The sequence below is a fragment of the Hyla sarda genome, chromosome 9 (genome assembly GCF_029499605.1).
Source record: "Hyla sarda isolate aHylSar1 chromosome 9, aHylSar1.hap1, whole genome shotgun sequence".
NCBI classification, from domain to species: Eukaryota; Metazoa; Chordata; class Amphibia; order Anura; family Hylidae; genus Hyla; species Hyla sarda.
In genome coordinates, this window is record NC_079197.1 from 69,063,472 (window position 1) to 69,091,343 (window position 27,872).

Below are 27,872 nucleotides of genomic sequence, written 5' to 3' on the forward strand. Positions count from 1 at the left end.
AGCGCTGCTGCGGGGATCCGATCATTCAGAACGCCGCACGGAGGTCCCCTCACCTTCCTCCTTCCTGCTCCCGGCGTCTTCTGCTCTGGTCTGAGATCGAGCAGACCAGAACAGAAGATAGCCGATAACACTGATCTGTTCTATGTCCTATACATAGAACAGATCAGTATTAGCAATCATGGTATTGCTATGAATAGTCCCCTATGGGAACTATTCAAGTGTAAAAAAAAATGTAAAAAAATGTAAAAGTAAAAGTAAAAAAAAAAGTGAAAAATCCCCTCCCCCAATAAAAAAGTAAAACGTCCGTTTTTTCCTATTTTATCCCCCAAAAAGCGTAAAAAATAAATTTTATAGACATATATGGTATCGCCGCGTGCGTAAATATCCCAACTATTAAAATAAAATGTTAATGATCCCGTACGGTGAACGGCGTGAACGTAAAAAAAAAAAAGTCCAAAATTGCTACTTTTTAATACATTTTATTTAAAAAAAATTATAAAAAATGTATTAAAAGTTTTTTATATGCAAATGTGGTATCAAAAAAAATTACAGATCATGGTGCAAAAAATGAGCCCTCATACCACCGTTTATACGGAAAAGTAAAAAAGTTAGAGGTCATCAAAATAAAGGGATTATAAACGTACTAATTTGGTTAAAAAGTTTGTGATTTTTTTTAAGCACAACAATAATATAAAAGTAAGTAATAATGGGTATCATTTTAATTGTATTGACCCTCAGAATAAAGAACACATGTCATTTTCACCGTAAATTGTATGGCGTGAAAACGAAACCCTCCAAAATTAGCAAAAATGCGTTTTTCTTTTTAATTTCCCCACAAAAATAGTGTTTTTTGGTTGCGCCATACATTTTATGATATAATGAGTTATGTCATTACAAAGGACAACTGGTCGCGCATAAAACAAGCCCTCATACTAGTCTGTGGATGAAAATATAAAAGAGTTATGATTTTTAGAATGCGAGGAGGAAAAAATTAAAACGTAAAAATTTAATTGTCTGAGTCCTTAAGGCCAAAATGGTCTGAGTCCTTAAGGGGTTAATATAACTTTTATAACTATTAGAACTAATTGTTTCGATACAAATTTATTTGTGGCGAATCTATGTTAAAAACGGCTATTTCTGGCCTACAGAGAGCCTCAATAGGGTTATAGAACACTTTGCTGTGTTCTAACATGCATATGGAGTGTGCTGGGGTAGTGAAATAATACTGTTATTCAGAATGACATGCAGATTACCGGCATCACTTTTAGAATCACTGCCGCAGAGCGGCACAATGACAGAGCCTGGAGGGGGTATCAGTATGAGGAGACCATATAGTGGCTGAATGACACAGTGTGGTGATGTTGACAACAAGAAGAGACAATATAGTGGCTGAATGACACAGTGTGGAGGTGTTGGCAGAATGAGAAGACCATATAGTGGCTGAATGACACAGCGTGGAGGTGTTGGCAGCATGAGGAGACCATAAAGTGGCTGAATGGCACAGCGTGGAGGTGTTGGCAGCATGAGGAGACCATAAAGTGGCTGAACGACACAGCACGGAGGTGTTGGCTGCATGAGGAGACCATACAGTGGCTGAATGACACAGCGTGGAGGTGTAGGCAGAATGAGTAGACCATATAGTGGCTGAATGACAGCATGGAGGTGTTGGCAGTATGAGGAGACCATATAGTGGCTGAATGACACAGCGTGGAGGTGTTGGCAGTATGAGGAGACCATATAGTGGCTGAATGATACAGCGTGGAGTTGTTGGCAGCAGGAGGAGTCCATATAGTGGCTGAATGACACAGCCAGGAGTTGGCAGCAGCATGAATAGACACTAGGCCTTCACGATCCCTAAGATTACTAAGATTATAAAATTAATTCTGAAATTTAAACCGAAGATTTTGGGTAGCTAGTGCTACCATAACAACATTTTTATTCCCAGACCCAACAGCATCAGTAAGCCATAGATTGCCTGACTGACACAGCCTGGAGTTGGCTGAAGAATGAGGAGAACATATAGTGTCGGAATGGCACAGCCTGGAGTTGGCAGCAGCAGGAGAAGACACTAGGCCTTCACAATCCCTAAGATTAAAAGATGAATTCTGAAATTTAAACCAAAGATTTTGGGTAGCTAGTGCTACCATAACAAAATGTTTATTCCCAGACCCAGGTTCAGCAGCATCAGTAAACCATATATTGGCTGAATGACACAGCCTGGAGTTGGCTGAAGCATGAGGAGACCCCAGAGCTTCACAATCCTTAAGAAAAACTTTGATGAACTTTGAAATTTAAACCGAAGATTTTGGGTAGCGAGGGCTTCCATAAAAAATTTTTTATTCCCAGACCCAGCCCCCGCAGCATCAGTAAACCATATATTGCCTGCATGCCACAGTCTGGAATTGGCTGAAGCATGAGGAGACCATATAGTGTCTGAATGGCACAGCCTGGAGTTGGCAGCAGCATGAGTAGACACTAGGCCTTCACATTCCCTAAGAATATAAAATGAATTCTGAAATTTAATCTGAAGATTTTGGGTAGCTAGTGCTACCATAACAAAATTGATATTTCCAGACCCAGATCCAGACCCAGATCAGTGAACAATATAATGGCTCAATGACACGGCCTGGAGTTGTCTGAAGCATGAGGAGACCCCAGGGCTTCACAATCCTTCAAAAAAAGACAAAGTTTGAAATTTAAACTAAAGATTTTGGGTAGCTAGTCCTACAATAACAAAAGTTTTTTTTTAAACCATATATTGCCTGAATGACACAGCCTGGAGTTGGCAAAAGCATGAGGAGACCATTGAAATTAGAATTTTAAATAGACTTTTAAAATTTTGAAATTGAGGATTTTAAAATGGAACTTTTAACTCCCAAGTTTTAGTGTCCTAGGCCCCGGCGTGTGGGTACAAAGGACCAAATCTAACAAGGAGTCACGTGTCACATGGCCGCCAATGACAGAGCCTGGAGATGGCATCAGTAGGAGGAGACCATATAGTGGCTGAATGGCACAGCCTGGAGTTGGCAGAAGCATGAGGAGGAAAGAAAGTAATCTTCAGCTCAACTCCCACTGGTCTTGCACGGATCCTCAGCCTGGCCTGGCTTGATACACGTAGCACAAAAAGAAGAAAGTCGATCCAGCAATTCCACTAAAACATCGATTTATTGGTTATACAGCAGCAAAAAATATCCCGCATGGATAGAATTCACCACACACCACCTGGCCAGTGATTCACAACAAAATGGACGCGTTTCGAGCGCATGCACGCTCTTGATCACCACAACACCTGTGCTCAACCTCCTCCATTTATGCGAAGCAAAAGGAGGAGGAGATCCAGTTTAAGACATATCAACAAATGTATAAAATTATTTCATCACACGGACAAGTACAATAGTTAAAACCAAAGAAAAAACAAAACATGAACCGCAGATGTAAAAGAAAATTGCGGCGCACGTTTATGACATTGGAGTAAATGTTGATATTATGCTCGTATATGTCAGTGGATGAGGCATATGGAGAAAAGACACACAAAATGTGTAGTGTATGCAGATGGTATGCAGATGGTATTGCACTTACATATAGCTAAAATGAAATAAATTAAATTATAAACTATAAACTATAGAAAAAACGCACACATGGAGATGAATGTGAATATGGTTCAATAATGATACATGAATTCCTTTCTCTTGTTCAATCCATGTGGTGTTCTCATTTGCAGCGCAAATTGCCAATATGCTTTGTGGCTCAGAAGCCTGCGCTGCAGATCCCCACCACGCGTTTTTTGAAATAGTTTTTCAATGGCATACATTCTGAAACTACTAACGCTGGCATTGTGTGTTTCCCTAAAGTGCATGGACGCTCCAGATTTGTTTCGATTAATGTTCGTGCTGGTTACATCACTGAGGTGTTCCCGAATTCTGGTCTTTAATTTACGGGTTGTGCATCCTATGTATCTTAGATTGCAGGTAACACACTCAATGATGTAAACCACGTTGGTAGAATTACAATTTAAATATTGCTTAATTTTGTGTGTACTGTTGTCTACTGAATTTTTAAATTCTTTGCATACCTGGGCCACTCCACAGGCTTTGCACCGTGTTGCTCCACATTTGTAGAAACCAACACAGTCCAACCACCTGTTCACACTTGGAGTTTCTGTTGTTATTAAACTGGGGGATAGTTTATCCCTAAGTGTGGCCGCTCTCTTTGGTACGACTGACAGTCCAGATGCCAGAATTTTGGATATTTTTTCATCATCATTTAGTAGGTGTAGGTGTTTGTATATTATGTTTTTTATAGTTCTGAATTAAAAATTCAGTAGACAACAGTACACACAAAATTAAACAATATTTAAATTGTAATTCTACCAACATGGTTTACATCATTGAGTGTGTTACCTGCAATCTAAGATACATAGGATGCACAACCCGTAAATTAAAGACCAGAATTCAGGAACACCTCAGTGATGTAACCAGCACGAACATTAATCGAAACAAATCTGGAGCGTCCATGCACTTTAGGGAAACACACAATGCCAGCGTTAGTAGTTTCAGAATGTATGCCATAAATAACTATTTCAAAAAACGCGTGGTGGGGATCTGCAGCGCAGGCTTCTGAGCCGCGAAGCATATTGGTAGTTTGCGCTGCAAACGAGAACACCACATGAATTGAACAAGAGAAAGGAATTCATGTATCATTATTGAACCATATTCACATTCATCTCCATGTGTGCGTTTTTTCTATAGTTTATAGTTTATAATTTAATTTATTTCATTTTAGCTATATGTAAGTGGAATACCATCTGCATACCATCTGCATACACTACACATTTTGTGTGTCTTTTCTCCATATGCCTCATCCACTGACATATACGAGCATAATATCAACATTTACTCCAATGTCATAAACGTGCGCCACAATTTTCTTTTACATCTGCGGTTCATGTTTTGTTTTTTCTTTGGTTTTAACTTTTGTACTTGTCCGTGTGATGAAATAATTTTATACATTTGTTGATATGTCTTAAACGGGATCTCCTCCTCCTTTTGCTTCGCATAAAGGGAGGAGGTTGAGCACAGGTGTTATGGTGATCAAGAGCGCGCATGCGCTCGAAACACGTCCATTTTGCTGTGAATCACTGGCCAGGTGGTGTGTGGTGAATTCTATCCATGCGGGATATTTTATGCTGCTGAATAACCAATAAATCGATGTTTTAGTGGAATTGCTGGATCGACTTTCTTCTTTTAGAAGCATGAGGAGACCATATAGTGTCTTAAAGGGGTACTCCGCCCCTAGACATCTTAACCCCTATCCAAAGGATAGGGGATAAGATGTCAGATCGCCGTGGTCCCGCTGCTGGGGAGCCCTGGGATCCCCGCTGCGGCACCCCGCTCTCATTACAGCACAGAGCGAGTTCGCTCTGTGCGTAATGACGGGCGATACGGGGGATGGAGCAGCGTGACGTCATGGCTCCACCCCTTGTGACATCACGGCCCATCCCCTTAATGCAAGTCGATGGGAGGGGGCTTGACGACCGCCACGCCCCCTCCCATAGACTTGTATTGAAAGGGGCGGGCCATGATGTCACGAGGGGCGGAGCCGTGACATCACGAGGGGCGGAGCCGTGACGTAACGATGCTCCGCCGCCTGTACTGCCCGTCATTACGTTCAGAACGAACTCGCTCTGTGCTGTAATGAGAGTGCGGTGTCGCAGCGGGGATCCCAGGGCTCCCCAGCAGCGGGACCGCTGCGATCTGACAACTTATCCCCTATCCTTTGGATAGGGGATAAGATGTCTAGGGGCGGAGTACCCCTTTAATGGCACAGACTGGAGTTGGCGGCAGATGAGCAGACAATAGTGCCTCACAATCTCTAAGAATAAAAGATGAATTTTGAAATTTTAATTAAAGATGTATGGTACCTAGTGCTACCTTAAACATATATATGTAATTTCCTAGGCTCAGCAGCATCACTAAACCATGTAGTTGCTGAATGACACAGACATGAGCAGGCAGCAGCATGAGTACACAAGAGGGGTTCACAACCCCTAACATTAAAAGGTGAATGTTGAAATCTCTATTGAAGATGCATGTTAGCTAGTGCTTCCATCCAAAAATTTAAGGCCCAAGCCCAACAGCATCACTAAACTATGTAGTTGCTGAATGGCACAGACAGGAGCAGTCAGCAGAAGGAGTAAACAAGAGGGTTTCATAACCCCTAAGATTGAAAGATAAATGTTGAAATCTCAATTAAGCATGTATGTAAGCTAGTGCTAACATCCAAAAATGTAGGGCCCAAGACCAGCAGCATCAGTAAGCCAAGTAGTTCCTGAAAGACACAGTCAGGAGCAGGCCGCAGCAATACTCAAGAGGGTTCCATAACCCCTAAGATTGAAAGATCAATGTTGAAATCTCTATTGGAGAGATATGTTACCTCGTGCTATCATCAAAGAATTTAAGGCCCAAGCCCAGCAGCATCACTAAGCACAGTAGTTCCTGAAACTACAGCCTGGAGGAGACATCAGCAAGAGTTAACAAAAGGGCTTCACAACCCCTAACATTAAAATGTTAATGTTGAAATCTATATAGAAGATGTATATTAGCTAGTGCTAACATCGAAAAAAATGTAGACCCAGCAGCATCACTAAACCATATAGTTGCTGAAACACACAGCCTGAATCAGGCAGCAGCAGAAGTACACAAGAGGGCTTAATAATCCCTAACATTAAAAGGTGAATATTGAAATCTGTAAAGAAGATGTATGTTATCTAGTGCTAATATAAAAAAAAATTAGGCACAGGCCCAGCAGCATCAGTAAGCCAAGTAGTCCCTGAAACACACAGCCTGGATCAGGCAGCAGGATGCATACATAAGATGGCTTCACAACCCCTAACATGAAAAGATCAATGTTGAAATCTCTATTGAGCATGTATATTTTCTAGTGCTACCATAAAAAATTGTAGGTAATATCCAAGACAGTCCCAGCAGCATCAGAAAACAATATGTTGGCTGAATGACACAGCCTGGAGGTGGGGAAAGCATAAGGAGTCAATATAGTGTCTGAATGGTACAACCTGGAGGTGGCCAAAGCATGAGGAGACCATATAGTGGCTGAATGGCACAGCCTGGAGTTGGCAGCAGCATGACAAGACCATTGAAATTTATGATTTTTAAATTTAAGATTTTTTAACTATTGATTTTGTAATTGAAATTTCACTTCTCTCCCTGACATACTTATTGCGTATATGAGGGGAGTACAATACGCTTCACTTCGCTTAAAACGGTATTTGTCTAGAACAGCAGCAGGTGTATACTATTGGCTGTCCTTTAACAGTATATAGACCCTTGACAGATTAACAGTTACAAAATAGTACACTACTTAGATGTAGGTATGTGATATGCACTTATGAGGTCAGAAAAATGTGCTACAGTATGCTTAAATGGGCACTGTCAGATACAAAAACTTTTGATATGTTGTAAAGCATGCAAAACCAATAGGTTTTGAAATTGTTTTCATTAGAAAATTTTCAGTATTTCATACTGAAAAAGCCATTCACACAACTACCCCCCCTGCCTGCTTGGACACATACTAGTCCTGCTGTGTCCATGCATCATCACCTATGTCATGGATACACTTGATTGACAGCAGTGAGCATAGGGCTCACAGCTGGAGAAAAAGTCCTCCCACTGTCAGCTTGTGTCCCGCTACTATCAGTGAGGACAAGCTGGGAGTTGTAGTTTTGCTAATGCTAGGGGAGATGTGAGCAGACAGCATACTGAGGGAGGGGGGAGGAGACCTGCACAGTGAGGCCACGCCCCCTCCCTTTGAGATAAATTTCCGAATAGTGAGCTAAATTAAAAGTGTAATAAAAAAATGAATATAGGTGCTAGACACATACAAATGATGTACATGATCAGAATTAGGTACTGAGTGATATTTAAAAAAATATATGTTTTTTTGACTGATGGGTATGCTTTAAAAATATTTATTTTTACCTTTGTCCCAGACTCCAAAATTCCTTTATAATCAGAAATTGTCAGAATACCACCTGACATTCAAAATAATAAAATGATAGATACGTTCTCTGAAGAAAAGGATCCTTCATTAGATGACAATATGAATATTGTGTGTTCCAGTGACATTAGCTCATCGGAGGAACAGGAAAACATGATACAAATTAATTCTACAACTGGAGAACCACAACAAAGAATGAATGACTTAAAGCCTACTGGAACTGAGGAACTTAAAAATGGTAAATCTACCACCTGAGATAGTCAGTCAATTCCAACATGCGGTGGTCAGTATCCACAGTTCCCTGTTTCTGCTACTCTTTGGCAATATTCCTTTTATTACTGGTCTGGTATTAACATGTCAATAATGCTGGGAGAGTAACTTAAGGATACCCACATGTTTCCTACAATACACAGTCAATATGGAGACCATATAGTGGCTGAATAACACAGCCTGGAGGTGGCTGAAGCATGAGGAGACCATATAGTGTCTGAATGGCACAGCCTGGAGTTGGCAAAAGCATGAGGAGACCATTGAAATTTAAGAATTTTAAATAGAAATTTTAAATTTTTAAAGAGAAATTGAGGATTTTGAAATGTAACTTTTAACTCCCAAGTTTTAGTGTCCCTGGCCCCGGCGTGTGGGTACAAAGGACAAAATCTAACAAGGAATCACATGTCACATGGCAGCACAATGACAGAGCCTGGAGGTGGCATCAGTATGAGGAGACCATGTAGTGTCTGAATGGCACAGCCTGGAGGTGGCATCAGGAGTCCTGAAAGTGACCCTAATGCAAGGAATTTCTGAAACTGGAGACCAGCACCTTAATTATGTTTTGCAGTATCCATGGCAGCACAATGAGAGAGTCTGGAGGCGGTAGCATCAGCATGAGGAGACCATAGAGCAGCATACTTAGAGAGCCTGGAGGTGACAGCATCTGCATGAGGAGACCATATGGAGGCATGATGACAGTGCCTGGAGGTGGTAGCTTAAGCATGAGGAGACCATATGGTGGCACAATGACAGAGCATGAAGGCGATAGCATCAGCATGAGGAGACCATAGAGCAGCACAATGAGAGGGCCTGGAGGTGACAGCATCAGCATGAGGAGACCACACAGCAGCACAATTAGAGAGCCTGGAGGTGGCAGCATCCGCATGAGGAGACCATATGGCGGCACAATGACAGAGCCTGGAGGTGGCAGCAGCAGCATGAGGGCCATGCTAACTGAGGGTTGAGTCTGAGGAACCCACCGACTGTTGACTGGGGGTGTCGGATGTCACTTGGGATAAAGTGGATGACCGAGTGAACCTCACTTGGGATGGAGTGGATGACCGAGTGAACTGATCAATCAAAGCTGCTGGGATGCTGGTCGCAACACGACTGCTAGCTAACACCGGGAGCTCAGACCTCTTGCTGCGACTCCGGCTGCACACACCCCTACTCTACTGTGACCTCTGCCTGCGCCTGATGAATTTAGGCCTCTACCACTGCTCTGTGCACATCCTGGCACTACTCTGCCTGATATACTTATTGCGTTAAGTACTTATTGCAGTAAAAATCCTTTTCAGCAAAAAAAAACACTGCTCTCTTTCCACCAGAACGTTGATGTGACTAGGATGTGAAACGCTGCTGGAATGAGCTTTTCTGTGTAACACACACACAGCGATGACTGTCCTATCTGTATGCAGTGTAATGAATGATGAGCCGCAAAATGGCTGCTGAATATTTAGGGCTGTGACATCACAGAGGTGACTGGCTGCTGACAGGCTGCATTCTGGGTCATCCCGCCTACTTCCCTTCCCACCTTTCCTGCGTTCCTTGCCCCATTCACTGACATGTGGATCTGCCATTTTAGATGCCCTGGAGCCTGGACCACAGTAAATGGAGTTTAATGAAGCGATTTGCGCAATAGAATCGCGGCGATAGTCACATTCATTGTGAATCAAATATTTCCTGAAAGTCGTAACGGATTTGGGTTCGTCAGCTTCGATTCGCTCATCTCTATTAAAGTCTAAAGTAGCAATACAAATTCAGGAAATGTGCAAATAGCAGTATATAAAAGAAAACATATAAAGTGCAAGATCAAAGCTCCGCAATATACCTGCCATGTACCCAGTGGATACCAGAGCACCTACACCCCAACGCACGTTTTGCGCGTGGGCTTCATCAGGGAGCTCTTAGCGCAACTCTGCAGTGTAAGTGCGCTTATTCTGCCTCACTTTTTTCACCTTGTATATTTCATAATTCACTAGGAACACTTTCCACTTAGGGAAACAGAGCTAACACCGATCTGTATCCGGTCATGCTAGCGCTGAATAGGGTGTGTAGAGAGGGTGCGGTCAGCTGTTTAGAGGACCGCTACACTGGTAGTTGTACCACAGGTATGTATTCTAGTTCAAGAGTGCTGGATGGCCGGAGCAATGTTCAAAGTGGGCAGGGCAAGTAAATGAACAGTTCACAGGCTGAATGGATTAATGCGGGAGCACTAACATGACCGGAGCATGGTTATAAAAGAGTGGACTAGAAAGATAGAAATGTGGTGCCAATATTTAAGAAGGGGTCAAAAGTTGACCCTGGGAATTAAAGACCTGTTAGTTTAACCTCGGTTGTTTGTAAATTGTTTGAGGGTTTCCTAAGAGATGCTATTTTGGAATATTTTGATAAAAATAAATGTATGACCCCGTATCAGCATGGATTTATGAGGGATCAATCCTGTCAAACTAACCTGATCAGCTTTTATGAGGAGGTGAGCTCCAGACTGGACCAGGGGCAATCGCTGGATGTCGTATATCTGGATTTTTCCAAAGCATTTGATATGGTTCAACATAAAAGAGTGGTGCATAAAATGAGAAGGTTTGGGCTGGGGGAGAATGTGTGCAAGTGGGTAAGTAACTGGCTCAATGATAGGAAACAGAGGGTAGTTATTAATGGTACTTATTCTGATTGGGTGACTGTTACTAGTGAGGTACCACAGGGGTCCATCTTGGGTCCTGTCCTATTTAACATATTCATTAATGACCTTGCAGAGCGGTTGAATAGTAAAGTAGCAATCTTTGATGATGACACTAAACTCTGTAAAGCGGTAAACACTATAGAGGACAGTGCACTGTTACAAATGGATCTGGATAGGTTGGAGGTTTGGGCTGGGAAGTGGCAGATGAGGTTCAACACTGATGGGGAAGAAAAATCTGGGCTGGGATTATGTATTAAATGGAAGCACACTTGGGACGACTGGCATGGAAAAGGACTGTTACGCCGAGCGCTCCGGGTCCCCGCTCCTCCCCGGAGCGCTCGCTTCTCTCTCGCTACCGCAGCGCTCCGGGCAGCTCCACTGACCCGGTGCGCTGCGTTACCGTCTCCAGCCGGGATGCGATTCGCGATGCGGGTAGCGCCCGCTCGCGATGCGCATCCCGGCTCCCGTACCTGACTCGCTCTCCGTCTGTCCTGTCCCGGCGCGCGCGGCCCCGCTCCCTAGGGCGCGCGCGCGCCGGGTCTCTGCGATTTAAAGGGCCACTGCGCCGCTGATTGGCGCAGTGGTTCCAATTAGTGTGTTCACCTGTGCACTCCCTATTTATACCTCACTTCCCCTTCACTACCTCGCCGGATCTTGTTGCCATTGTGCCAGTGAAAGCGTTTCCTTGTGTGTTCCTAGCCTGTGTTCCAGACCTCCTGCCGTTGCCCCCGACTACGATCCTTGCTGCCTGCCCCGACCTTCTGCTACGTCCGACCTTGCTTCTGTCTACTCCCTTGTACCGCGCCTATCTTCAGCAGTCAGAGAGGTTGAGCCGTTGCTAGTGGATACGACCTGGTCACTACCGCCGCAGCAAGACCATCCCGCTTTGCAGCGGGCTCTGGTGAAAACCAGTAGTGACTTAGAACCGATCCACTAGCACGGTCCACGCCAATCCCTCTCTGGCACAGAGGATCCACTACCTGCCAGCCGGCATCGTGACAATAGATCCGGCCATGGATCCCGCTGAAGTTCCTCTGCCAGTTGTCGCCGACCTCACCACGGTGGTCGCCCAGCAGTCACAACAGATAGCGCAACAAGGCCAACAGCTGTCTCAACTGACCGTGATGCTACAGCAGCTACTACCACAGCTTCAGCAATCATCTCCTCCGCCAGCTCCTGCACCTCCTCCGCAGCGAGTGGCCGCTTCTGGTCTACGACTATCCTTGCCGGATAAATTTGATGGGGACTCTAAATTCTGCCGTGGCTTTCTTTCCCAATGTTCCCTGCACTTGGAGATGATGTCGGACCAGTTCCCTACTGAAAGGTCTATGGTGGCTTTCGTAGTCAGCCTTCTGTCTGGAAAAGCTCTGTCATGGGCCACACCGCTCTGGGACCGCAATGACCCCGTCACTGCCTCTATACACTCCTTCTTCTCAGAAATTCGAAGTGTCTTTGAGGAACCTGCCCGAGCCTCTTCTGCTGAGACTGCCCTGTTGAACCTGGTCCAGGGTAATTCTTCCGTTGGCGAGTACGCCGTACAATTCCGTACTCTTGCTTCAGAATTATCCTGGAATAATGAGGCCCTCTGCGCGACCTTTAAAAAAGGCCTATCCAGCAACATTAAAGATGTTCTGGCCGCACGAGAAATCCCTGCTAACCTACATGAACTCATCCATCTTGCCACTCGCATTGACATGCGTTTTTCCGAAAGGCGTCAGGAGCCATGGATCAAAGTGTAATAAGTTCATAACATCACAATATAGAAGGTAGATCCTGCACTCAACGTAATAGTCCAATAGTTGTATCCTCACATTCACAGGGGCATTTCGCAGGAGAGATGCTAAATATGCATGGGGGGGGGCTCAGAGGCTACAGCCGGCAATTTCGTGCGATTGACACACTTCTTCTGGAGGCAGGAAGAAGTGCGTAAATCACACTAAACCGCCAGCTGTGGCCTCTGAGCACCCCCCCCCCCCCCACCCAGTGCATATTTAGCGTAGCTCCTGTGAGGATGCAACCACTGGACTATCACGGCGAGTTTAGGATTTACATTCTTTATCATGAAATTAACCATAAAGTGCACTGCGTAAAAACAAAACCTCCAATATTTGCTAAATTGCGGATTTTCTTTTCCATTTCTCCCCAGTTATAATGTTCTTATTGCTATGCTGTACATTTTATGGTTAAATGAAAGGTGTAAGTATAAAGTACAATTGGTTCTGAAAAAAACAAGCCCCTCAATGGGTCTGTGGGTGGAAAAATAAAAGAGTTATGGCTTTTAGAAGGTGAAGAGGAAAAAACTTCAACTCAAACAAAAAAGAAACTGGCTGTACCCTTAAAGCGTACCCTTCATAGTGCAAAAAAAAAAAAAACTCAATACCTAATCCTGATCATGTATATATCATTTGTATGTGTCTAGGACCTATCTTTTGCTCACTTGCTTTGTGTTCTTGCCTTGTGGAGGGGGTGTGTCCATCTCTCACCCTAACTGTGGATGACTCTTCTGCTCTCAGTCTAGGAGCAGCCTGGCAGTCTGCAAATCACTGCACAGTAGTTTTTATGCATACATTTTCTATCTGTTCCTAGTAAAGCTGAACGCTAATCAACATAGCTGTCACTATGTGTGTCATTCATCTTTCATAGACTCCTCAATGTCCGATCAGCTTCTTTGTCATTCAGGAGTCAGGGAAAGCTTTGGCTGTTCAAGCATGCTGGGAGTTGTAGTTTTGCATTGCAAGAGTTGGAGCTTCAGTGTTTGTAAATCACTGTGTTAGAGCAGTGTTGCCTTTAGCTGTTGCAAATCTACAACTCCCAGCATGCCCACACATCGTTTGTCTGTAGTTTTGCAAGAGCTGGAGGCACACAGCTTGAGAATACATAGCTCTAAAACAGAGTTTTACAAAGACTGTACCCCCAGCTGTTGCAAAACTACAAGTCCCATCATAGGGGTTGTATAGCGTGGGCCATTTGTATGGATACACCTTAATAAAATGGGAATGGTTGGTGATATTAACTTCCTTTTTGTGGCACATTAGTATATGTGAGGGGGGAAACTTTTCAAGATGGGTAGTGACCATGGTGGCCATTTTGAAGTCGGCCATTTTGAATCCAACTTTTGTTTTTTCAATAGGAAGAGGGTCATGTGACACATCAAACTTATTGGGAATTTCACAAGAAAAACAATGATATGCTTGGTTTTAACATAACTTTATTCTTTCATGAGTTATTTGCAAGTTTCTGACCACTTATAAAATGTGTTCAATGTGCTGCCAATTGTGTTGGATTGTCAATGCAACCCTCTTCTCCCACTTTTCACACACTGATAGCAACACCGCAGGAGAAATGCTAGCACAGGCTTCCAGTATCCGTAGTTTCAGGTGCTGCACATCTCGTTTCTTCACAGCATAGACCACTGCCTTCAGATGACCCCAAAGATAAAAGTCTAAGGGGTCAGATCGGGAGACCTTGGGGGCCATTCAACTGGCCCACGATGACCAATCCACTTTCCAGGAAACTGTTCATCTAGGAATGCTTGGACCTGACACCCATAATGTAGTGGTGCACCATCTTGCTGGAAAAACTCAGGGAACGTGCCAGCTTCAGTGCAAAAAGAGGGAAACACATCATTATGTAGCAATTTTGCATATCCAGTGGCCTTGAGGTTTCCATTGATGAAGAATGGCCCCACTATCTTTGTACCCCATATACCACACAATACCATCAATTTTTGTGTTCCAACAGTCTTGGAGGAATCTATTCAATGTGGGTTAGTGTCAGACCAATAGCGGTGGTTTTGTTTGTTATCTTCACCATTCACATAAAAGTTTGCCTCATCACTGAACAAAATCTTCTGCGTAAACTGAGGGTCCTGTTCCAATTTTTGTTTTGCTCATTCTGCAGCACCTGAAACTACGAATAATGGAAGCCTGTGCTAGCATTTCTCCTGCGGTGTTGCTATCAGTGTGTGAGGAGTGGGAGAAGAGGGTTGCATTGACAATCCAACACAATGGGCAGCACATTGAACACATTTTCTAAGTGGTCAGAAACTTGTAAATAACTCATGAAAGAATAATGTTATGTTAAAACCAAGCACATCATTGTTTTTCTTGTGAAATTCCCAATAAGTTTGATGTGTCACATGACCCTCTTCCTCTTGAAAAAACAAAAGTTGGATTCAAAATGGCCGACTTCAAAATGGCCGCCATGGTCACCATCCATCTTGAAAAGTCCCCCCCCCCCCCCCACATATACTAATGTGCCACAAACAGGAAGTTAATATCGCCAACCATTCCTATTTTATTAAGGTGTAGCCATATAAATTGCCCACCCTGTAGTTTAGGAACAGCTAAATGCTGTAGTGGCACAATGGTGATCTCCTATACTGTTTAAATGTAAGGAAACACTTATACTACATTTATAGTAGAAATCCTATAATTGGCTATATGGGTGGATTTTCCTTAAAAGATACAACTATACTAAATGAAACACACTGAGAATATAATACTGAAATACTTAGCTTCGGGGACCCTTTACAGCAAGTATGATGAACAAAGACAGGCATGGGAGTAGGCTGCTGTCCTTTGTTTCAGGGTTCAGGCCCAAACAGGAAGTTGAATGGCCAGGTGTGTTGGTATCCAGCCCTGCAATAGAAAAAGAGCCTGGTCCCCTTTGAATGGGCTTTTTATTAGATGTTCTCCGCCCCCCAGCCAGCCCTCAGGTGGTCTGTCTAATGTTACAAAAGCCCCTGTAAGCATGCCTTGGAGACCCCTACTATAAAGATGATCCTCCATCTTTTCTTTTATCTAAACTCCATGCGGCCTTCTTGGACTAGAATCACAAAATATAGCAAATAAAATGTATGTCATTTTCATGTCCATAACAGCGGCTCATCAATATTCATTACCCCCGTCCCTGCTCTTGCGCCCCTTGTGAGTGTACAGCACATGTGCCGCTTCCCTCCCTGCTCTTGTGCCCCGTGTTAGTGTATGGCACATGCGCCGTTTCCTGGCAAGAGCAGGGAGGGAAGCGATGCATGCACTGTACACTAACACGGGGCACAAGACCAGGGAGGGGGGTGTGAATATTGATTAGCCGGGTGCCCGACCAGCGAAGATGACGTCAATGTGCCCCTAGCTCGGTTCGGAGCTCTGCCCACGCCCGAAGGCCCTCATTAGCATAAAAAGAAAAAGGCAAATTGCGGCGGAACGGCTGGATGCCATGAGCATTACCTGCGCTACAAGCCTTTGTGACACATTTAGTGTGGGTGATACTGCTGACAGATTTCCTTTAAACAACAAACTACAGTTAGGTACAATAGGTGGCATTTACCATAATTTAGCAAAAATGTCAGATTGTAGTCTGTTGTTAAGGTGATGAAGACAGTGAATGTCAAATAAACAGTGTAAATGACATTCAGAAGATTTTAGGTAGACTGAACCTATACTTTTAGATCTTGTTTAGATGCTGCCTGTGCTCTATTTGTTTTAAGCTATTCACTTTTTGTCTATACTTTCTTTAGCCCTCATTCTGGGAATATCTCAGTCGTGAAGAAAACAGTGGACAAGTTGTTAAAAGGATATGACATTCGCCTGCGTCCAGACTTTGGAGGTAAGCAAAGGCCATCACCTAAAAAAAGTCAACAAAAAATACTTAAAATGTTTAAATTATGATGACTAAAATGTACACAGGGATACTTTAAGGCTGATTGATAAAATGTTTTTCTACATTGGTTGACTATGACACAATGGTAATAGATGAATACCACCAGAAAAATGTAATACAATTAATACACATATTAATATGCAATAAAATGAGGAACAGTCAATCCAAAATAATGTCCCATTGACATACAGAAATTCAACTTTTCAATCCCTCTACAAGGTCTTTAATAAACATATTGAAAATAAGTGGACCCAGTACTGACCCCTGTGGTACCCCAATAGTAACTGTCACCCAACCAGAGTAAGTTCCATTGACACTCCCCCTATGCTTCCTGTCATGGAGCCAGTTGCTAACTCATTTACATAGGCCCTCCCCCTGTCCCAGCATCCTCATTTTATAATCCAAGAGAACTTGGGTATATGCCATACAAATTTAAAAATATCCTTTAATACATTACTATAACAAAAAAACAAACAAATAAAAATAAACCTCAAAAAGGGGAAAACATGTGACCAGTGATTAAATATAAAAATAAATCACCAACCCTTACCAAAGGGTAAGGGTAATAGCCTACAGATAGGTGGTACAATGGTTGGTAGGGACCGAATAATGTACACACTGTCCCTAAACTATCTCTCGTGGCCCTCTAGGGGACTAGCACCTATAATCTCGCTCTAATTACAGATATCTGCCCTAGCTGTTTTCTATGTAACTAGGGCACTCGCCCTAAAAAGGGCAACTCCCGTATCTCTGGACCCTATACCCTACTCTATAATACCCTAATGTGACCAGATAATATCACGCAAACACGAAAGATAAAGTAAGGTGCAAAAAAAACAGCTTTTAAAGTGCTAATGTGTGCAAGTTAACTAAAATGCATAGATGCAAAATAAATGTCCCAATATTACATAACCTTATCCTCTGATCCTCATTTTATGTTTTTTTGTGTGGCACAGTACCAAACACATTAAAAAAGTCCAGATATATAATATCTAGAGATGAGCGAATCGAAGCAGACAAACCTGAATTTGTTAGTAGTTTCATGATTTATTCGATTCACACAATGAATTCAAATATCGCGTGGATCACTTCATTGAACTCCATTTTACAGCGTTCCAGGCTCCAGGACACCTAAAATGTCGGATCCACATGTCATTTCATGGGACATGGGATGCTGGGAAGGCGGGAAAGCAAGGCGGGAAGGGAGGTAGGCAGGATGACCCTGAATCACATGCGGGATGCAGCCTATCAGCATTCATTGACCCCTGTGATGTCACAGCCCTATATAATTGGCAGCCATTTTGCGGCTGCTCATTTCATGCCATATACACTGCAGAGATAGGACAGACTGAGTGTCTGTGTGTGTTACACAGAGACGCTGAATCGATTGTACCACAGCGTTCCACTGCCAACTGCTAGTTACATCAGCGTTGTGGACAGAACGAAATGCAGTGCTTGTCACTGAGAAGGATTTTGACGCCAGCCATTAAGCTCCCGTCACTTCATTCAGCATTTTATCAGAGGGGCAGATAGCTTTTTGTTGCCTCATACATATCAACAAGCTGCCTGAACTTCATGAACCTTATCACAAGAGGCAGGAAAGATTTTTCAGCGCTATTCTGTGTATTTTTTCCACAAGAAATCATCTGCTGCTTATACTAGTCTGTAGATGGTATAAGAAGAATAAAAAAGTAATCACCGTCTGGTGTTTTACAAAAATACAGAGTTTTTTTGGCGTATTGTAGTGCATTTTTTGCCCTCATACGTGCATACCACGTATCTACATCCTAGTGGTACCTAGTGTACCATTTTGTAACTGTTAATCTGTCAAGGGCCTACATACTGTGAAAGTCCAAGCAAAATTACTCACCGGCTGGTGTTTTAAAAAAATACAGAGTTTTTTGGCGTATTGTTGTGCATTTTTCAGCCCTCAAGTGCATACCGCATACGTACATCTAATTAGTGTACCATTTTGTACCTGTTAGTCCAAGCAACAGTACTCATTGGCTGGAGTTTTACAAGTTTTTAGGCTTATTATAGCGCATTTTTCTGCCCTCATCAGTGTATACTGCATACGTACATCTAAGTAGTGTACCATTTAGTACCTGTTAATCTGTCAAGGGCCTACATACTGAGAAAGTCCAAGCAAAATTACTCACCGGCTGATGTTTAAAAAAAATACAGAGTTTTTAGGCGTACTGTAGCGCATTTTTCTGCCCAAATCAGTGCATACCACATACCTACATCTAAGTAGTCTACCATTTTTTACCTTTTAATCTGTCTAGGGCTTTTAATAGTACTCACTGGCTGGTGTTTTAAAAAATTACAGGCTTTTTAGGCTCATTGTGGCACATTTTTCTGTTAATCAATCTGTCAAGGACAGCCAAAAGTAATCACCGGCTGGTGTTTTACAAAACTTACAGAGTCATTGTAGGGCATTTTTCTGCCCTCATAAGTGCATACCACATACCTACATCAAAGCAGTCTACCATTTTGTATATGTAAATCTGTAACAAGTCTAGATACAGGGAAAGTCTAGGCAAAAGTAATCACCGGTTGGCGTTTTACAAAAATACGTTTTCCAAGTGTACTTTAGAGCCTTTTTTTTCTGTCATATATGAATGCCACATACCTACAAATAAGTAGTGTGCTTTTTTTGTACCTGTTAATCTGAAACAAACCTACAAACAGTGAAAGGCCATGGAATAGTAACCACCGGCTGGTGTGTTACAAAAAATTTTTTTCCAAGTGTACTATAGAGCCTTTTTTTTATGTCACATGTACATACCATATAGCTACATCTAAGTAGTGTACTTTTTTTGAACCTGTTAATCTGCAAAAAGCCCACATACAGTGAAAGGCGTGCAGTGAAGCGTATTTTACTCCCCTTGTATACGCACTAAGTATGTCAGGAAGAGAAGTGCCAGGACATGCTCAGAGGAGTGGCAGAGGCCTAAATTTATCAGGCAGAGGTCGCAGCAGACTAGGGGCGAGTGGCAGCAGGAGCCGCAGTGAGAGGCCTGAGCTCCCGGTATCAGCTACCGGTCGTGTCTCTACCGACAACCCATCTGTCGTCGTCGATTGGTTGACACGGTCACCCACTTCATCTCAAGTAACATCTGGTACCCAACCCTCAGTTGGCATGGGCTGGGAACAGTCTCTGTCCTTCCATTTCCTCTGTCCTATGCTGTTCCCACCCCTAAAGAAGTATCTTACGCAGTGGGTTCAGCTCCACTATTCAGTGAGGAAGATGTATTAGATGACAGTCAGCTGCTACTGCCCAGCCAAGAAGTGGAGGAGACATCTGCAGCGTCCTACGCTATGTGGGCAATTATTGATGAGGAGGGTGATGTGGGAGGTGGTGTTTCCAGAATTCAGGGTCCTTAATCATACACTGTTGAGGAACCTGAGGAGGACCTCAGTGACGTGCAGACAGAACTCGATGATGATGAAGCCGATCACACCTGGGAGCCAGGTGCAGAGGGGGCTTCATCATCGTCAGCAGAAGAGGGTTGCAGATTACCCGTGAGGCAGCAGATGAGCTAGCAAGGTGGTAGCATGGTTGGCAGTCAGCATAGTGGCAGAAGTGGAAATTCAGGAGCCAAACGTGCCCGGGGTAGGCCACCTGCTTTGCGGCAGCCTACCTTGCCGGGAGGTAGTGGAAAAGAGTTCCTGGAGACGGCGGCAGTAGCAGTCAATTATTGCGCACTGTTGGTGGTAAAATCAGATACTTGTCATCAAGCATCCGGAGGCAGTTAACACAGCCACATGCAAGATATGTCGGCAGAAGGTGAAGCGTGGAGAGGGTAGCAATGTTGGCACCAAGGCCCTACGTCAACATATGATGCACCACCATAAAGCGGCCTGGGACAACCTTGGTTCAGATGTGGTGGTCTAGCCTGCCGCATCACCCAGTGGCACGCCACTCCCTCTTTCAGCCAGCCAAGGGTCCACACCTCAGGCGAAGGGAGCTGTGCGTCATACCCTCCTTCTGTCGCTCCAGATGCTTCTGCTCCTCCTACTTGTAGTCAGCCATTCTGCCAACAATCCATAGGCGAAGCCATGACCAAGAGACAACAGTATGCGCCCACTCATCAAATGGTGCAGAAGCTGAATGTCCTCCTTTCCAAGTTGCTGGTGCTGCAGTCCCTCCCATTTCAAGTTTGTGGACCTTTCAGAGAATTGATGGCTTGTGCCGAGCCGAGGTGGAGAATCCCAAGTCATCATTTCTTTGCGAAGAAGGCAGTACCAGCCCTGCATAATTTTGTACAAGATAAGGTGGGCCAGTCCTTGAGCCTGTCGGTGTGTTCAAAAGTGCACGGCAGCACCGACATGTGGAGCTGTAACTACGGGCAGGGACAATACATGTCTTTTACGGCCCACTGGGTAAATATGGTTCCTGCACAGCCTCAACAGCAACTTTGACAGGTCACACCGCTTCCTCCTCCATGCTCTCGCTCTCAATCAGTTGGTCCTGTGACAGTGTGTGACTCAGCCTCCTCATCCTCCACCATGTCCTTGGCCTCCACTCCATGTACAAATCTCAGTGGACCATCATCGTACCATGTGTGTAGGGCACGGCGGTGTCATGCTGCTCTTCACATAGTTTGCCTTGGCGAACGGAATCACACAGGGAGAAACTGCTAAAATTCATTCATCAAGAAATCAGAGTATGGCTTACTCCACGAAAACTGGAAATGGTAACCATGGTGACCGACAACTGGAAGAACATTGTGTCCGTGCAGCGACAAGGAAGTGTGAAACATGCGCCCTGCATGGCACACGTGTTGAATCTGGTTGTCAAGCTCTTCCTGAAGTCTTCACCCCATTTGCAAGACATCCTAACAATGGCAAGGAAACTGAGCATGCACTTCAGCCACTCATACACTGCAAAGCACATGCTCCTTGAGCTGCAGCATCAGAACGGTATCCCACAACATAGTCTTATTTGTGACTTTGCCACACGTTGGAATTCCACCCTCCATATCTTGGACATACTATACGAACAAAGAAAAGCCATCACCGATTTCTTGATGACCCAAGCAGATGGAGGTACTCCCCTGGGTAACTTCAATGTGAACCAGTGGCAGCTCATACGTGACACCTGCCGTTTGCTGAGGCCCTTTGAGGAAGCCACATTATTTGTAAGTCACCTGGATTACAGGATGAACAACGTAATTCCACTCTTACATTTCCTACAACAAATGATTGACTGGTCAAGGAAACGGAGATGTTGCGCCTACATCTCACGGCTACATGAGCCCTGTGGGGGCTGAACTGGAGGAGGAGGATGAGGGGCAGAGTGGAGCCCAGTTTAGGTTTGATGAGATGGGCATTGTTTCTACTCATCGGACAGGAGAGGATGAGCATGATCAGCTATAGGAGCTAGAGGGTTATTATGAGGAAGGCGAGACAGAGGACCCAGACACACCGTGACAGTATGCAGTGGGGATGGAGGTAGGAAGTCCCTCCTAGTCACTGGCACAAATGGTACGATGGAAACTCAGTTGCTTGCGTATTGACCCCCGAATTGTCAGAATTCGTCAGTGGGATGACTTCTGGCTCTCCACTTTATTGGACCCTCGCTACCGTCACAGAATGGCAGCCTTTTTTACACCCACTGAGAGGGAGGACAAACTGACCTACTACAGAAAGATCCTACATAGTCAGTTGCCCGATGCCTATCAGCGACATGGTCCATCCACTCGCAGGTCTGACTTGGGAGGCTATCTGCGCTCACCTTCTACTGTCATGGCTGCTGGGGAGGGGTGGCAGGAGCAGTACCAGCTCCATTATTAACAGCCTAAGTTTACTATCGATGATGAGTAGCTTTCTTCACCCGAATAGTGAAGCAACTCATCAGCAGCAGGTAGACATGGAGCAGGACCTGAACCAGCAGGTGGTGGCATACCTTGACATGGCCATGCCAACAAACCTTGAAGAACCGCTGGACTTCTGGGCAGCCAAACTTGATTTATGGCCGCAACTAGCAGAGTTTTCTCTCGAAGAGCTGTCCTGCCCGGCCAGTAGTGTGCCATCAGAGCGGGTGTTAAGTGCAGCTGGGGCCATAGTCACCCCAAGGCGAACTCGTCTGTCCACGAAAAATGTGGAGAGACTGACCTTTGTGAAGATGAATCAGGCATGGATCAGCCAGGATTTCCAGCCACCAATGCCAGATGCCTCAGAGTAGATTGACCATGCTTCTACCCCAACACTTCACAATTATGGTTATGAAACCCTCTTGGGTTATCAATTAGAGTTATGAAACCCTCTTGGGTACTGTGAATGCCTGCTCCTGACTGATCCTGTGTCTTTCAGGAACTACTTGCCTCACTGATGCTTCTGGCTTTTGGCCTTTCATTTTTGGATGTTTGCACTAGATACATACATGCTTAATTGAAATCTCAAAATTGATTGTGCAATGTAAGGGGTTATGAAAGCCTCTTGGGTACTGCTGGTGCCTGCTTCTGACTGTGTGTTTCATGAACTATTTGGCTTATTGATGCTTCTGGGCTTGGGTCTTACATTTTTGGATGTTTAGCACAAGCTAAATACATGCTTAATAGAAATTTCAACATTGATCTTTCAATGTAAGGGGTTATGAAACCCTCTTAGGTACTTCTGATGCCTGCTCCTGACTGCTCCTGTGTCTTTCAGGAACTTCTTGGCTTACTGATGTTTCAGGGCTTGGGCCTTAAATTTATGGATGTTTTGCACAAGCTTACATACATGCTTAATTGAGATTTCAACATTGATCTTTCAATCTTAGGGGTTATGATCTTCTTGTGTTCTGCTGATGCCTTTTCCTGACTGTGTCTTTCAGGAACTACTTGGCTTACTGATGCTTCTGGATTTTTGGATGGTAGTACTACCTAACATGCATCTTCAATAGAGATTTCAACATTCACCTTTTACTTTTAGGGGTTGTGAACCCCTCTTGTGTACTCATGTTGCTTCCTGCTCCACTCTGTCAGCCCGGTCCTGTGACAGTGTTCCACTCCACCTCCTCATCCTCCACCATGTCCTCTGCCTCCACTGCCCGGACAAGTCTCAGTCGCCCTTCAGCATACTATGTGTACAGGGCATGGCAGTGTCACGCTGTTCTTTGCATGGTTTGTCTTGGGGAAAAGTGTTGGAAACAATGGCTGGTCAGGGCAATGGAGACATTGTGGCTGCATCTCACGGCTAAATGAGCCCTGTTGGGGCTTGTTAGATTTGGCATTTGTCCCCACACGCTGAGGTCTGGGACACTAAAACCTGGGAGTTAAAAGTTCAATTTCAAAATCATTAATTTAAAATTTCAAAATCTTAAATTTAAATAAAAAAAATCATACTTTTCAATGGTCTCCTCATGCTTCAGCCAACTCCAGGCTGTGTCATTCAGGCAATATATCGTTTACTGATACTGCTGCTGGGTCTGGGACTGAAAATTTTGTTATGGTAGCACTAGCTATCCAAAATCCTCATTTTAAATTTCAAAAATTCTTGTATTTTTTCTTGGGGATTGTGAAGCCCTGGGGTCTCCTCATGCTTCAGCCAACTCCAGGCTGTGTCATTCAGGCAATATATGGTTTACTGATACTGCTGCTGGGCCTGGGTCTGGAAATAAAAATTTCGATAAGGTAGGTAGCATTAGCTATCCAAAATCTTCATTTTAAATTTCAAAAATTCTTGTGTTTTTTCTTGGGAATTGTGAAGCCCTGGGGTCTCCTCATGCTTCAGCCAACTCCAGGCTGTGTCATTCAAGGCAATATGTGGTTTACTGATATCGCTGCTGGGCCGGGGAATAAAAAAATGTGTTATGGTAGGTAACAACAGCTATCCAAAATCTTTATTTTTAAATTTCAAAAATATTTGTGTTTTTTCTTGGGGATTGTGAAGCCCTGGGGTCTCCTCATGCTTCAGCCAACTCCAGGCTGTGTCATTCAGGCAATATATGGGTTACTGATACTGCTGCTGGGCCTGGGTCTGGGAATTAAAATTTTGTTATGGTAGGTAGCACTAGCTATCCAAAATCTTCAGTTTATATTTCTGAATTCATCTTTTAATCTTAGGGATTGTGAAGGCCTAGTGTCTACTCATGCTGCTGCCAACACCTGGCTGTGCCATTCAGCCACTATATGGTCTACTCATGCTCCTGCCAACACCTGGCTGTGCCATTCAGCCACTATATGGTCTCCTCATGCTGCGAACACCTCCACGCTGTGTCATTCAGCCACTATATGGTCTCCTCATGCTGCCAACACCTCCACACTGTGTCATTCAGCCACTATATGGTCTCCTCATGCTGCCAATACCTCCACGCTGTGTCATTCAGCCACTATATGGTCTCATCATGCTGCCAACACTTCCACGCTGTGTCATTCAGCCACTATATGGTCTCCTCATGCTTCAGCCTCATCCAAGCTGTGTCATTCAGCCACTATATGGTCTCCTCATGCTGCCAACACTTCCATGCTGTGTCATCCAGCCACTATATGGTCTCCTCATGCTGCCAACACCTCCACGCTTTGTCATTCAGCCACTATATGGTCTCCTCATGCGGCCAACACTTCCATGCTGTGTCATCCAACCACTATATGGTCTCCTCATGCTGCCAACACCTCCACGCTTTGTCATTCAGCCACTATATGGTCTCCTCATGCTGCCAACACTTCCATGCTGTGTCATCCAGCCACTATATGGTCTCCTCATGCTGCCAACACCTCCACGCTGTGTCACTCAGCCACTATATGGTGTCCTCATGCTGCGAACACCTCCACACTGTGTCATTCAGCCACTGTATGGTCTCCTCATGCTGCCAGCACCTCCACGCTGTGTCATTCAGCCACTATATGGTCTCCTCATGCGGCCAACACCTCCACGCTGTGTCATTCAGCCACTATATGGTCTTCTCATGCTGCCAACACTTCCACGCTGTGTCATTCAGCCACTATATGGTCTCCTCATGCTTCAGCCTCATCCAAGCTGTGTCATTCAGCCACTATATGGTCTCCTCATGCTGCCAACACCTCCACGGTATGTCATTCAGCCACTATATGGTCTCCTCATGCTGCCAACACTTCTATGCTGTGTTATCCAGCCACTATATGGTCTCCTCATGCTGCCAGCACCTCCACGCTTTGTCATTCACCCACTATGTGGTCTTCTCATGCTGCCAACACCTCCACGCTGTGTCATTCAGCCACTATATGGTCTCCTCATGCTGCCAAAACCTCCACGCTGTGTCATTCAGCCACTATATGGTCTCCTCATACTGATGCCCCCTCCAGGCTCGGTCATTGTGCCGCTCTGCGGCAGTGATTCTAAAAGCGATGCCGGTAATCTGCATGTTATTCTGAATTATTATTATTCTGAAGTATTATTTGACTACCCCAGCACACTCCATATGCATGTTAGAACACAGCAAAGTGTTCTATACCCTTATTGAGGCTCTCTGTAGGCTAGAAATCGCCGTTTTTAATATAGTTTCGCCGCAAATAAATTCGGATCAAAACAAATTTTTTTGTAAAATTCGGCGAATCGGCCGAATCGAATATTTGAAAAGTTCGCTCATCTCTGCTAACATCCACAGCTTCACCCCGGTCTAATCTATAACTGACCTCGTCATAGAAGCTGATCAGATTTGTCTGACAGGACCGATCCTGCATAAGCCCATGTTGGTGCTGTGTCAGAAAGTTATCTTCATTAAGATATTGCAGAATAGCATCTCTCAGAAAACCCTCAAAAATCTTACCCACAACTGATGTTAAACTTACAGGCCTATTGACCCCTTTTTGAATATTGGTACCACATTTGCGAAGCACCAGTCCTGTGGAACAATCCCTGTCATCATGGAATCTTTACATATAAGGAATAAGGGTCTGTCTAGCACAGTATTTGATTCTTGCAAAACCCTGGGATGGATACCAATTCTAAGAATTGAAAATCTTAGAAGATGACTCTTGGTCTATTAAAGGGGTATTCCAGCAAAACATTTATTTTTATATATCAGCTGGCTGCAGAAAGTTAAACAGATTTGTAAATTACTTCTATTAAAAAATATTAATCCTTCTAATAATTGTCAGCTGCTGAAGTTGAGCTGTTCTTTTCTGTCGGGCAACAGTGTTCTCTACTGACATCTCTGCTTGTCTTGGGAACTGCACAGAGTAGAAGAGGTTTGCTATGGGGATTTGCTTATACTCTGGACAGCTCCTGAGACAGGTGTCATCAGAGTGCACTTACACAGAAAAGAACAACTCAACTTCAGCAGCTCATAAATACTGAAAGGTTTAAGATTTTTTAATAGAAGTAATTTACAAATCTGTTTAACTTTCTGGAGCCAGTTGATGTATTAAAAATAAGTTTTTCCTTGATATCCGTTTTAACTCCTTGGGGACGGAGCCCATTATAGACCTAAGGACGGAACATTTTTTGCAATTCTGACCACTGTCACTTTAAGCATTAATAACTCTGGGATGCTTTTACCTTTCATTCTGATTCTGAGATTGTTTTTTGTGACTATTCTACTTCATGTTAGTGGTAAATTTTTGTTGATACTTGCATCATTTCTTGGTGAAAAATTCCAAATCTTGAGGAAAAAATTGAAAATTTAGCATTTTTTCGAACTTTGAAGCTCTCTGCTTGTAATAAAAACAGACATTCCAAATAAATGATATATTGATTCACAAATACAATATGTCTACTTAATGTTTGCATCATAAAGTTGACATGTTTTTACTTTTGGAAGACATCAGAGGGCTTCAAAGTTCAGCAGCAATTTTCACATTTTTCACAAAATTTTCTAAATCGGAATTTTTCAGGGACCAGTTCAGTTTTGAAGAGGATTTGAAGGGCTTTCATATTAGAAATACCCCATAAATTACCCCATTATAAAAACTGCACCCCTCAAAGTATTCAAAATGACATTCAGAAAGTTTGTTAACCCTTTAGGTGTTTAACAGGAATAGCAGCAAAGTGAAGGAGAAAATTCAAAATCTTCATTTTTTTACACTCGCATGTTCTTGTAGACTCAGTTTTTGAATTTTTACAAGGGGTAATAGGAGAAAAAGCCCCCCAAAATTTGTAACCCAATTTTCTCTCGAGTAAGGAAATTCCTCATATGTGTATGTCAAGTGTTCGGAGGGCGCAGTAGAGGGCACAGAAGGGAAGGAGCAACAATGGGATTTTGTAGAGTGAATTTTTCTGAAATGGTTTTTGAGGGGCACGTCACATTTAGGAAGTCCCTATTTGCCCGAACAGCAAA

At 43.8% G+C, this 27,872-nt stretch overlaps 1 protein-coding gene across 1 annotated transcript in view; it reads left to right on the forward strand.

Moving 5' to 3' along the window:
• Positions 1–27,872, forward strand: part of LOC130291597 (gamma-aminobutyric acid receptor subunit beta-4-like) — a 520,736-nt gene that overhangs the window by 194,453 nt on the left and 298,411 nt on the right. The window contains exon 2 of the mRNA XM_056540553.1: positions 16,485–16,573. Coding sequence (XP_056396528.1) covers positions 16,485–16,573 — 89 coding nt within the window. The remainder of the gene's footprint in view (positions 1–16,484; positions 16,574–27,872) is intronic.